Source organism: Rhagoletis pomonella, unplaced genomic scaffold, assembly GCF_013731165.1.
Source record: "Rhagoletis pomonella isolate Grant_MI unplaced genomic scaffold, Rhpom_1.0 Rhpom_scaffold_00007, whole genome shotgun sequence".
Classification (NCBI taxonomy): Eukaryota; Metazoa; Arthropoda; class Insecta; order Diptera; family Tephritidae; genus Rhagoletis; species Rhagoletis pomonella.
In genome coordinates this window covers 14244924-14258797 of record NW_023458561.1, presented here as the reverse complement: position 1 = coordinate 14258797, position 13874 = coordinate 14244924, and the positions used below count along the sequence as shown (strand labels likewise).

Below are 13874 nucleotides of genomic sequence, written 5' to 3'. Positions count from 1 at the left end.
TTATAATTATATTTAAATCGTTCTTGGATTAGTTTTATATTTAAATATTGTTACTTTGTACTTGAATTGAAATCTTGAGTAGAGTCCGACCGATAAATTGGCCGATGCCGAGGCTAGTATCGGCCAAAAGAATCGGAATCGGCCGTTTTTGGCCGATTCTTGAACGAGGTATTATTTAGTTATTTGATTATGTTTTTCTTTTGTTATTATAAAAATTTATAAAAGCATTTGTTCTTAAAATTAAATTATATTCAGAATTTAATCGGCAAAGAATCGGCCGATTTATCAGTCGGACTCTAATCTTGAGTGTCTAGCGCTAATGGATGGGCGAACAGAAGAATGTGGGTGTTTCCATCGGAAGATCCGCCACGATAAAAAATAAAAATCTTATATCTAACGTATTTACGGGCCAATTTGTCTGCTTTTTAAAATATATACTGGCTATGTAAGTAAAGTCATGTTTGCGTACAATGGTCTTCCTAGGTGGCGCCAAGGTTGAGATATTTCGAAAAACCGTATTTTATGGTCCGATTTGGTTCGAATTTGGCGTATGTAGTTGAAACATAATAAGTCATAGATTTCCAACAAATTCACCCTGAATTGGCGCTGAAGTCAAAATATAAAGTATATTCTACATAAAGTACATGTTTTATTTGCGTTAAAAAATTCATTTAAAAGCAATATTAACAAAAATATAACGATTGAAATTTATGTCACAAGCTGCATTAATTCAAAAAACTCTAAAATCAACTAGAATTGCTCCAAATAATATTAAAATAAGTTTCATGAAAATAGCCATCCACAATTCGCAGAGTTTTACGATTTTGTAAGAAAAGAAAAAATCTACTTCCATTTTTTGTCACGTAACGACACTCTCTTTAAATGCTTATATTTCAGGACCAAGCAGTTCGATTGCTTTAATTTTTCAGTTAAATATAGAGCTAATTATGTGCTCTACAATTTGTACAAGAAAGTTAAAGAAAACAAATGGTATTCCTTGTTTGTATCACATTGAAACGTACGACTGTCACGTATGCGACGTATGGAAATAAGCATGTACTATTTAAATTGGAAGAATTAAAAAAAATTAAAAAGTTAAGTTATTGGAGTAATTTAAGTCGCTATCAATACATTATTAATGTAATAATCTTGTACACCGTTATGTTAAATTACGGAGTTCTTACAATTTTTTGCGTATTGACAGATTATTTTTGAATACTGTAAACTTAATTTGCGGGTTGTAGATTTTCCGCCATTTTGAAAAAAAAGAGTGGTCTACTTTTACTAACAGTTTAACCCATCATCCCACAGTCGACAAAAATGGATGGTTAAAGTCTCCAATAAAATAATAAGAGCCAAATTTCACTAAGGTTCGCCGACAACGTAAATCTTCTGTGGATTAATACCGAATAGTAAATACATAAAGTTTAATGAAAAATAATACAAATTTTCACCAAAAAGGGAAAACTTTAACCCTGTGAAAAAAAACATTGCGATGCGATGGAGCAAAACCTTCCTGGGCTTTGACCATGATTCAATAATAAAAGGTTTGCTCAGAAAACCTAGTAAATACTTGTATACGACCGTGGTAACCCAGAATAAAATAACTTACGCTTGTAAAAATTAGCAAAGAAAGATTCAGCTTTATGTTTTCCTAACTCGGCGGCGGCGCATGAAGAATGACGGCGGTGGCGTAAACCTCTAATACCTATAAAAAACTACATATCAGCTTTTGGCGCTCGCGTACGCGAAAAAGGTGCAAAGTAGGAAAAATTAAAAGAGTGACATTTCATTTTGAGGGGAAGTTGCAAGTTTGCTGGAAAAATTTTTGTCAGGAGGAAAACAGTTGGTTGAAATTCACGCAAATCAGAAAATTGTCTTTGATGGCTTGGAAGTTAAAAATTATAAAATAACACTAAATAAAGTCGTAAGTAGAAAGTAATTATTCCTTTACTCGATAAACTGTGAATAGCACTTTAAGATCAGGGCTCGAACAGTCATGAACGAGCAACTCGTCACGTAAAAATGCATACATATGTATACTTATATGTATACTAGATTGGCGTTTACACAATATGTTTGTGTTTGGCCGAGCTTCCCACCCCTGGACTAAAGAAATTTTACATTTTCTTCTTTTTATTTATTGTCGCTGTAACCGCCTAAGCGATTTTGGCCGAGTCCAAAAGAGCACGCCAGTCCTTTCTCTTCTGTGTCAACTGACGCCATTTGGAAATGCCAAGTGAAGCCAAGTCCTTCTCCACCTGGACTTTCAAACGCAGTGGGGGCCTCCCTATTTCTCTGATATAACCAGCGTTTTCTGAGTTGAATACGTTCAGAGTTGAGGCGTCGATGTCCATTCGAACGACATGGCCAAGCCAGCGTAGCCGCAGGATTTTTAATCGCTGCTCTATGTCTTTTTCTTTGGGAAGCTCTTACAGCTCATCGTTCCAACGTCCTCTGTATTCGCCATCGGCAACTCAAAAAATATTTCGCAGAATATCTCTCCCGAAAACTAAGCCGCAGAAATTTTCATTGTCCATGTCTTTTTCACATAATAACAAAGTACATAATCAGTTTATACCTACACTGAGGGAAATAACGCATAGTAAAATTGAATACTTTATATTTGATTATCGTTTAAAAATGATCGTATTTACAAATAAGGTTTTTATACAAAAAGTTATTACGCACTTGCAAAGTTTCGACTTTTAGTTTTTGGTGAGTAACGTACTTGTATTTAAAGTAGTTGCATGCCCACTAACAATTCTTTTCTTTCTCTTTCAATATTCTGAAAAAATAGCATCAAATATTAAGTACTCTTGCAAAACTCGCTATAATGCTTATGTATGTATGTATTTATACACTTTCAAAAGCCTCCATCTTCTGATGAATTTAGAAAAGAGCAAGAAAACGTGGTAGTTTCGGTGCCTAGTGGAAGACGTCTTAAAATAGAAGCAGACCAACCTTTATGGAAGGGAGAACGCGAAGAGCTAAAAAAAGTTGGCTATGTAAAAGTTACTGTTTCAAAACTCGCTTTATTAAATTTTTATATATAAAATTTTCGAAAACTACCACTGCGGTTTTGTTTTTTAATGTTATTAGGCTCTTATTTATCCAAATTTTCAGTTAATAAATACAAATATACAATTTGGATGTTACTTGTGGTTGTAGACTATTTGTAATTTATGGCTTACTATTATAAAATCACATAACGCTGTTTGCAAGTGGACTACTCATATGGTGACAGGTAATAAGATCAACGGAAATAAAGTCACTTGACTTTATTTCCCACCCTGGTGCGAAATAAGGTCAATTGACATTATTGCCTTTTCAAACGCGAAATAAAATCCATTGACACTATTGCTTTTTCAAACATTAAATTTGCTTAGCTTCGCGGCGGCCCGCGTCCGCGCGCCGCACCACGTCACGCTATGCCGCGCGTCCCCCCGCATTTTTATATTTGTAAGTTCTTGGAAGAATTCTGCTGTGTTTTGGCAACAACTTGTCTGCAGTAAAAAAGCATATAATTTGTGTTTCAAACCAATCAATTAACTTACATGATCTCGTTCCGATATTAAATAATCAATAATTGTTTATACTCGCATTTTGGCTCATTGGCTTGAATAACATAAAGGAATTTGTTATTTATCATTTAAATACAAATAATAAATTTTGAATACTTTTCCATGCTCAGTTTCTCTCACGCAAATATCTGACTAAAAAGTACCAAAATAAAGCAATACATAGATACTCCTTTTCTATATATGTACTTTTTTCATGGTGAAAATTCTGAACGAAAATTTATTTGTAATTTGTCTCAATTATGATAATTTTTAGTATTGTTTTTAGTTATCTCAATCGAAAGATCAAGTCTTTTTACATAAAAATCATTAATGAATAAAATTATAGTTTAAAAAACTAAAACCTCGCTATTATAATTTCCATTCATACTGTCATCAGGTTACTTTAAGAATGGAATTTTGAAGCGATTCCCATTCGTTCTGTCATCAGGTATGAAACTTGAGAATGGAAATTGCTGCATCTTTTAAGCGCATCAATGTGACCTAGTTACATCCCAAGCTAATAAAAGGGACTTTTTTACTTTTCCGAGTTATAAAGCCTTTTAGAGCGCGCTAATCTGCTAAGTGCGGGTCATAATAATATTGTTATAACTTTGCAACTAATTGATGTTTAAATCTGAATCTTTTTCAAAAATTTCCTTAGATAGCCATCTACAATGCTGTTTTAAAACAAACAAAAAATTCAAACTGTTAACACAAGTTTTGCATTTGAAAACAAACACCCTCTTAATGAACTTGTTTAGCTCTTTTTAGCCCTTTTTTAAAGAAATTTGGCTACCACTAAAAATGATTCACGGCAACACAACACAACGTTGCACACTGCTTTTCACACTGGGTGAAAAGTGATCGTGTAAATTGGCTCAATGAGGGCAAATCGACTAATACCATGTCGCCACCAAAAAGTTAACCATCTCAAATCGAACTTAACCACATCACTAACTATTGCTGTCCACACTGCGGTTTGAGGTTTATAAAACAGTAAAAATGTAAAGAACAGTGTTCGGACTGAAACTCGATTCAGGACCAAATCACTGCAAAAATCGGAGCAAAAACAAATTTTCCGTACTAGATTGATTTTTAACCGACTTCCAAAAAAGGAAGAGGTTATCAGTTCGTCGGAATATTTTTATTATTATTTTTTTTTTATGTATGTTACCGCATAACTTTGCACCACGTCAACCGATTTCAATAACTTTGCAACGGAAAGGTAGTGTCTCAGAGGTGGTCCCATACTAATTTGGTTTAGATCCGATCATTGGATCATGAAATATATAGATATATATATATTTTTTTTAAGTCGGTTTTTTTTGCTAAAAATTACTTGTTTTATTTTCGTTTCTGACATTAACTCTTTGACTTAAATATTTTCTACTCATGCAAAAATAAGAACGCGAGGCAATGTAAGGATAATATGTAATTAGGTAATTTTTAGCACTTTCTATAAAGTAGAACATATCTAACACTTAATTTTTTAAAGAGCAATAGGATCTTAACCTTTTCTACTTTATATAAATTTAATTCTACATATGTTGTTTATTGGCGCATTGCTATGAAAAAGTTACTTTTTAACAGTGAAATTTGGCTAACTTTCAATTTTTTTTTACTGAAACCGGTGGTGAACACTCAAAAAACGGCCCCAAGAGGGGCATAACATGAATGCAAAAAAAAAAACGGAATAGTTTTGAAGTCAAGCGGAGTAGAGGAGTAGATTTAAAATTTTTTCAAAAACCGGAGTAAATTTAATCTGATCTTAGTAAAGTCCAAACACTACAAGGGAACGAATTTTTTACATTTTAACGCTACACACACAGATCACAGATGGCGGGAAAACACCGGGTTGTATCAGACTTTCGAGGTGGTTTCGAGTTGGTTAGCTTTTAACCATCTCAGTGAAATGGTTAAGTGCTGTCATTTTTATATGGCGAAACTACGCCAAATCAGGTGGGTTATCGGGATAACCAATTCATTAGCCATAACTACGTGGTTAGTTCCGGTGGGGACATGGTATAATGGCCGGTTGTTTAATGTCTGGTTGTCACTACCTCCCAGTTAAAGTTAAACATTATTATCGACGATTTCGACTTCATGCATACAACATGTGAGCGATAAAGCAGTCGCTGTATTTAACCGAAGCTTCTACCTCCGATTTGTGTTAACCAGACATTGAACCACCGGCCCTAAATAGCTAAGCTATTCTGTGCATTGAGTGGGATTTACTTCAACGCTTGGAATGTGAAGATTTTGATCGATCTGTTTGCGGAAAAAAGTCAGACGTGTTTGCATTTAAAAATATATATTAGAACTCACAAGTGTAATAAATTTTTAGTTGTATTATCATAGGTACAAGAAAATGTAAATTGGGGTATTCACGACGGTGTCGTAAGTGTCGTATTGTTGTATGTCATAAACGCCTAAATATATATTAAGGGGATTTGCAAAGTACCATCAAAGTCGTATTATGCCTTTTCGCATAAATAAATAGTTGGTTGTGGTTTCAAGTTCTCTAAACATTTATTTAAGCTTTTAAAGTTTTTTATAATAATAATAATAATAATATCCCAACGGTTTTTACCCTCCATTCCCGCCCATTCGCACGAGGGGCGCAGTCCGCATGACGTACGGAACCAATATTTTAAATTTTTGTGCCGAGTCACGATAGGCAGGAGTTTGTTAAGTGTCGAGATCTAAAACTGTTCAGCTACAGAACTAAATTCATCAGCTGATTTTATGTATTTATGTCAATAATTCACTTATTGAGAGAGGAGAGCTTTCTTAATGCTGAAAAGCGGATCTGATATATCAAACGTGCTGGAATGAGAGTTAAAATCCTGGCATAAGCAACGGAGTGGGTCGTGAAATTCAAAATTGGTTTTACAAGCTTTCAGAAATATGGGACAAAAGTGTCTTGATACGCGTGAGGGAACATTAAAGCTTACATCAGCCAGAAGAGACGGACTTGAAATTGAGCCTGTCAGTAATTTAACCATAAAAATTATACCAAGCACTTCCCTGCGACTGGCAAGTGTAGGAAGGTTAATAAGTTTTAAGCGACTCGTATAGGGTGGAAGACTATATTGAGAATCCCATCGGAAATTTCTTAAAGCAAAAAGTAGGAATTGTTGAATTGTTGAATTGAATTGTTTTTGAATTGATTCTATCTTGTCTGAGTAAATTTGATACCTTGGATTCCAAACCACCTAGCCGTATTCCAGAATCGGCCTAACTAATGTTGTAAACAGGGTTTTAGTGATATAAGGGTCACTAAATTCTTTTGACCATCGTTTCACAAATGCAAGTACACCTTTAGCCTTGTTGACTGTCACATTAATGTGAAGATGAAGGTCCACAAAATTGTATACCTGTTCCAGGTTATGGTTACCTATTATATAAGAAACTGGCAGAACAGCTCTTCGCGAGAAGCACATTACTTTACATTTCTTAAGATTTAGAGGCATAAGATTTACTTTACACCAGTAAGCCATGCTGTTTAAGTCTGATTGTAGCAAAGACCTTTCTTCAATTGAAACGTACGATTTATAAAGTTTTACATCATCTGCATACATTAAAATTTTGGAGAATTTTATATCTGTAGAAATATCGTTTATAAAAAGCAAGAACAGAATCGGGCCTAGGTGGCTACCCTGAGGGACTCCTGAAGTAACATCAATGACGTCAGAGATAGTATTTTTAAACAATACCCTTTGTGATCTATCATAGAGGTATGAAGAGATCCAACAACAGAAAATTAGGTGGAAGACCAAGAAGATCAAGTTTATAGATGAGCAACGAGTGGCACACTTTGTCAAATGCTTTACTGAAATCAGTGTATATAACATCAACAGTTTTGCCCTCACTAAATGCTTTTGAAATATAGGATGTTAATTCAAGCAAATTTGTAGAAGTTGATTTGCCCTTGCAAAATCCATGTTGACTGTATGAAATGCTTGAAGTGATAGAATGCGTCAACCGATTTGTTATAATTGCTTCAAATAATTTAGGAATTGCAGAGAGCTTAGCTATGCCCCGGTAGTTCTCCACTGAAGACCTGCTACCGCTTTTATGTAAGGGGGTTATGAACGATTCCTTCCATACAGTTGGAAAAACGCCCTCTTTAAGAGACAAATTAAATAAGGCTGTTAACGGCTCATAGAGATAATCAGCACAATTTCTAAGAAAATAAGTGGGGATCTGGTCAGGACCATAACTAAAAGACTGCTTTAAGGACTTCAGGTAAACTAAAACATCATCGGGAGATAGTATGGGGTTATGTATTGAGTTAATTGGACTTAGTTTAAAAGGATAGTCAAAGTATGCTTGGGAGTTAGTGGAATAATTGGATTTAAAAAACTGAGCGAACATGTTAGAAATTGTTTGATTATCACCAGAGACGCTATTTTGATACTTCATGGCGGAAGGAAACCCACGTACATTTCGCTTGGAGTTTACGAAATCATAAAATGACTTATATTATACGTCGTTTGATTTTACACAAGTAATGTTTATAACACATTTTGTTTTATTCAAAGAACTTGTGACGCAAAAGTGAGTATTTTACATAGTATGAGTGTAAGCCGGTTTTTTGTGTAATCTAAAATAACGTGACTTTCTGTTTTTCAAGTTTCTCAGTTCTTTAGTGAACCAGAACACACATGCGTTGAGGCACATACTTCTCAAATAATCTACGTACAGTACAATTAAAATGTGCAACGCTTTGCTCAACTTTTTCTTTGTATATAGGCCACGACAATTTAGACAATTATTTATTCAGTTTTTTAAAGTTGGCTTTCGAAAAATCAAAGCGAATATTTGGATCGTATGTTTGGACATCGCAATTTTGACCATCGTTTATAATTTCGTAAGATATCTCAATAGCAGGGTGGTAGACATCTTCGGCCAAAAGTGTTTACTACATACAACAATACGACACTTACGACAACGTTATGAATCTCTGAAATATGATTATTATCTTATAATTAAACATCGATTGAATTTAACCATATGTTTTGCATTTACTTATTTCGGTTGTGAATTATATACGCAAAGATTTTTTTAAATATCATGTAGGTTAAAGATAAAAGGACAGCATTTTTCACAGGGCACAGGTCGGCATTTTAAATAAATTAGGGTACTGCTAAGTACAAATCAATAATTGAACTTTTATAATGAAGCTAATAAATCAACTACTTTTTTCTTTGCTTGGATTGTAATAATATTTGTGATAGCTTTTTTGTAATTATATATATGGTTGAGGAAATATAAATAACTATGCAGTTTTAAGAAAATAATATATAATTTAAGTGTTTTTTTCTTCTCATTTTTAAAATTATTTAATATTAAATATTCATTTGTCTATTTCATTTACAGTGGGTTTTCCGATTTTATTATTTTACCTATGGGGGTCCGCCTATCAACGTGGGTTCTTTTGCGATGACGAGTCCCTGAAGCATCCATTCAAAGAGTCAACTGTCAAGAATTGGATGTTATACTTTGTAGGGCTGGTATTGCCCATTGGAGTGGTGAGTGAGATTGACCTCAATAAATGTTGTTTCGTGAGGGCCATCAATAGATATGTGTGTATATATGCTTATATACAAAGTAATTTATACAATAAAAAAATTTATAATTATGTGCATATGTACATACATTTCACATTGTATTAAAATTTGTTAACAGCACATGCATACATACTATGTACAATGTACATTGTACATTGCATGTACAAGTAATTTTTTCGTTATTATTTGGATAAACCCCATTTATTTACGAGTTTTTATGACATGGTGTTTCGAGGGGAGCACAAATTGACACAAACATGTGCATATGTATATACATAAATATATAGATACCTCGCACTTACTTATTACTACAACCAGGGCTGGGAGTTCTATCCGCATATTCCGGATATTTGAATATCTGGTCCACTGAGGAAAAAAATTTTAGAATCAAAAAAAAAACGTGCTAAATTTTTATTTATATTTTATTTTTTATTTTAATAATAATTTATGGAACCTCACTTACGCCGTTTTGCATTTTGTTGATACGCGGTTTTCTTCTTTAAACGACGATACATACATTTTCATGTATTTATAGGTAACTAGTAAATGATAGGTGATACAATCAAAGTTGTGGAACAAATATTGGTAACGAAGTGATATTCTGCCGAAATCCGCAATAAAATCCGCGTTTTGCTAATTTTAGTCCTGCAATTGCCACGCCCATTTCAAGGGGTTTGTCGCCTTAAAGAAAAATCTTGCCATATAATTATTATATCTGGATAGCAATTCTATCGGAATCCATAATAAATTTTACTTTTTGCAAAAACCCGATGTTTAACACCTTACCAAATATATCTTAACATAAGTTTTCGAAAAAAAAATTACAAATAATTGTTGATTCTCACAAAATAAACCAGCTCGTCATAAAAAAAAATATTTAAAAAATAGTTCTTGAAAAACCCCCATTTTTTGGAACCACATTTTTTATAGAGAATTAAACAAGTATTACGATGGTATAACTTTAAATCCCTAATTTACTGGTCTTCGCTATGCAAATCAACTTCAAAAAGTTCAACTGTTAATAGCTAAGTTAGCTTTAGGATAATCTTGACCACCTTATATATAGAAATGTTAAGCCCATTTCTTAGCTTTAAAATGGCATTAAGATGAAGTCTCTGTGATCAGCAGAACCCGAGATATAACGATTTGAAGGAGTACATGATTAGTCAGAATCACAAAAAAATTCAAACTTTGACAGATCATATCTCCAAAGACAAAAGCGAAAAAAATTCCTCGAACACGTGTTAGCTTATTTCATGTATAAATAAAAAAAAATTTGAAGCCAATCAAAAGTGTGGCACCAAATTTGGTGTCCGATATGAAAAAGAATTTCGTATCTTTGAATGCCCCAATAATTGGATTGAACACTTGTCCATTACTGTACAAATATGTCACTAAAAAGTGCATAATTTAATCTTCAACAACAACCCCATTACTTTTAGGCACCAGATGTCAAGTGTGAAACATTTTGTATTGCCCATTTCGAAAGCGATTAAACACTTAAGTTTCCAGTTGTTCGCGCCATTTGTTGATGTTATTAATTCCTATTTGCCATCGTCAGCTGTCGAAATGTAACAATTTAAAGTAGCCTCTTGGAAAAACATCGTCACGTTATATACGTACTCGCATAAAATAAATAAATAGATAAAATTTTGTCATTTACTCGTATTCAATTTAGACATACACTGAGGGGAAAAAATATTAAAATCAAATAGAAACGTAATTGATCTTACTATAAACGTCAACGAAAGTACTGTATATTAGTAAATATTCAATTCAATTACGCGCATATTAAAATGACCGCGTTCGTACTGAAAAAGCATCCGTGAAGTGAGTAATCAAGACAAAAACTAAAAAAAAACAAGTAAGAAAGTCTAAGTTCGGGTGGAGCCGAGCATTAAATACCCGGCGCAAGTATTAAATATATGTTTTTTCACCTTTCCGAAAGCTACCGCTAGATGGTAAGCCGAGGTGTATCAATTTTGAGTAAATTAGCGTCCTTAAATTTCGAAATATTGCAGTTTCAAGCATTTCTGAAATGTACCGTATCGAAGATTTTGTATTTCTCTAAATTACCGTTATATGGGATGTGGGCGCGGTTATTGTCCGATTTAAAAAATTTTCGGCCATTTGGTATGGTGTACCAAGGCCAACAACTGTGCCATGTTTGGAAGAAATTGGTGCAGCGGTTACCAAGATATACATATGTAACCATAAGTGGGCGTGGCTACGCCCTTTTTCCAAAAATTTATAATATTCTTATTTTTCGTCTAAAAATTATTGCAAATATCAATTTTGAGTGAATTATCTTCAGTAGTTACTAAAATATCGCAGTTTTCGTATTTCTGGAAATTACCGTTATATGGGAAGTGGGCGTGGTTAAAGTCCGATTTCGCCCATTTACCAACCTACCTTTGATTAAGGGAAACCTACATACCAAATTTCGTTGAGATATCTCAATTTTTGCTCGAGTTATCGTGTACACGGACGGACGGACAGACAGACATGGCTTAATCGATTTCTTTTTTCATCCTGATCATTTATGTATAAATTTGTCTATATCTATCTCGATTCGTTTTGGCTGTTACAAACAACCGTTATGTGAACAAAATTAATATACCCTTGTGCACAAGTGCGCTCGGGTATAAAAATTTAATTTGCATGTTGCCTGCAGTGGAATTCGAACCCGACCATCTCCGGATATCAACAACTTGTGGAAAGCATCTTTGCGCACTCAGCTACACCCAGGCATATAAATTTGCTTTCATATGTCGAATATCCATCAACACCACAGCACGAGATTTGTACGGATAAACATGTGTGTGTTGTCACCGCTCTCAGATCGGCTCTCTGCATGCTTGGGGTGCAGATGTGAACAGTCAAATACGTGCGTAATAAATTGTATTAACTTATATTGTATTATTTTTAAATACGAACATTTTTAAACGATAATCAAATATAAAGTATTCATTTTTACTATGCATTATTTCCCTCAGTGTACTAAACATTATTCATATCCATATGCACGATTCAGAAATTTTTTTCTTTGAATTATTGGATATTGCTACGTGCATGAGAGCACTGAAAATCTCTATATTTATTTTACCTTTTTGCACGAATCCGAATTTTAGCCAAATCACGTATGGCCTTTTTCACAAAAAATAAAATAGGTTTAAAGAGCTTGATAAAGTGACATTTTCATAGAAATTTTCGATTTAAAAAGGCAGTTAAATTCGTCTTTATATTTTAGGAATTTGGGTGTTTGGGTTTCGTTTTCACCAAAAATTTGCTTGATATAATTTTACTAGAAATACATTAGGCTGGGTATTATATATTATGATATCTTAGGTCTAAGCTGATTGTTATTGGCCACGAAAGATTAATTTAAAACTTATCTTTAGCCCGCGCAATTGAAGCAAAATGTATGAATTTAGAAAATGAAACTTTGGCTTGTAATACCTATGGAATTCGTTAATTGTTATAAACAGGACGATATATCAAATTAAAGGTTATTCAATTTAGTACCTCACGTTCATTTATCATCTTTCAATAAATCTACAAGTTTTTAAGATATTAATGTAAAACTTACAAAAACTATAATTTTCCCTTATGAATTTTCAATTCTTCATTACTTCAGTAACAAGGTGAAAAATACAAAAAAGTGAGTAGAGATTTATTTCAAATATGTTCGTGCTTTCGGATGTTTCGATAATATTAAAAAGACCATAGTCTTGGTCACGTCGATTTGGCCAGTTTTCAAGATCGTGGTAAATAAAGTCAAACATGTAGTTATTGTCAAAGATTAGAGCTAGTTTGATAAGTTAATAGTAGTTTCAAGCATATATGTAAGTATTTACATACATTAACATAATACAATTACGGTGAGAAACGCCCATTTTAAGTCCATTTGTGCAGTCTTGAAAATACCCTGCAGAAAAAAATTACCAATTGATAAAAAATAACCTACTTGTAGTTAGCTTTTTTGCGGGATTTCTATAAAATATATAACTTGTAGTTAGCTACAAAAAGCTAACTTGAAACAAGTGGACAAGTAATGCAGGAGTAAAGCTCGAGATTGTTTTCTTTAATCGCGTTTCTATCTAAAAATCTTGCACTTCGCAAATATTTTTTGAATTGAGGACAAATAAAAGGAAGATCGAAATCTCATATTATCATTTTGAAGTTATGTCTGACGGAGTTCGAATATGGGACCACCTACAGCAGAATATGTAAACAAATATGAAATGTGATAAAATAAATAATGTAAATAATAAAAATAAATAAAAAATAAAAATAAAATATTTTGTTTTTCCTATTGATATTTTATGCCCAAAAGTAGTTAGTTACAAGCTAGTTACATCAAATGCAGAGGTAACCACCCTTGACTTATATCTAATGCAAAGGTAACCAATATAGTTAGCTTTCGTCAAAGAAAATATACAGATAATATGTGAGTTTTAGCTGCTTCCTAATCAACTTAAAGTTAGCTTATAGTGAGATACATTTCCTGCAGGGTAGGTGCAGAATGGTTTCATTAGTCACCGAAGAAGCTCATTTTTCGCGGTTTCTAAATTTGCCGTTACATGGAAGTAGGGGACGTACAATATACATACATACATACATACATAAATATTTTAGTTAATTCCATAATGTGGAAAGTTGACTGTAGGTAAATGCAATAGTCTTTAACATATCCTGGGAAAACCTTTTGTGGACGATATTGCTTTGCATTCAGCTT

At 33.4% G+C, this 13874-nt stretch overlaps 1 protein-coding gene across 2 annotated transcripts in view; it reads left to right on the top strand.

Moving 5' to 3' along the window:
- The window catches only part of LOC118742354 (putative phosphatidate phosphatase), an 88523-nt gene that overhangs the window by 53697 nt on the left and 20952 nt on the right, over positions 1–13874 (top strand). For both annotated transcript variants that reach the window (XM_036474362.1, XM_036474363.1), the window contains exon 3: positions 8946–9097. In XM_036474362.1, the coding sequence (XP_036330255.1) occupies positions 8946–9097 (152 nt within the window). The remainder of the gene's footprint in view (positions 1–8945; positions 9098–13874) is intronic.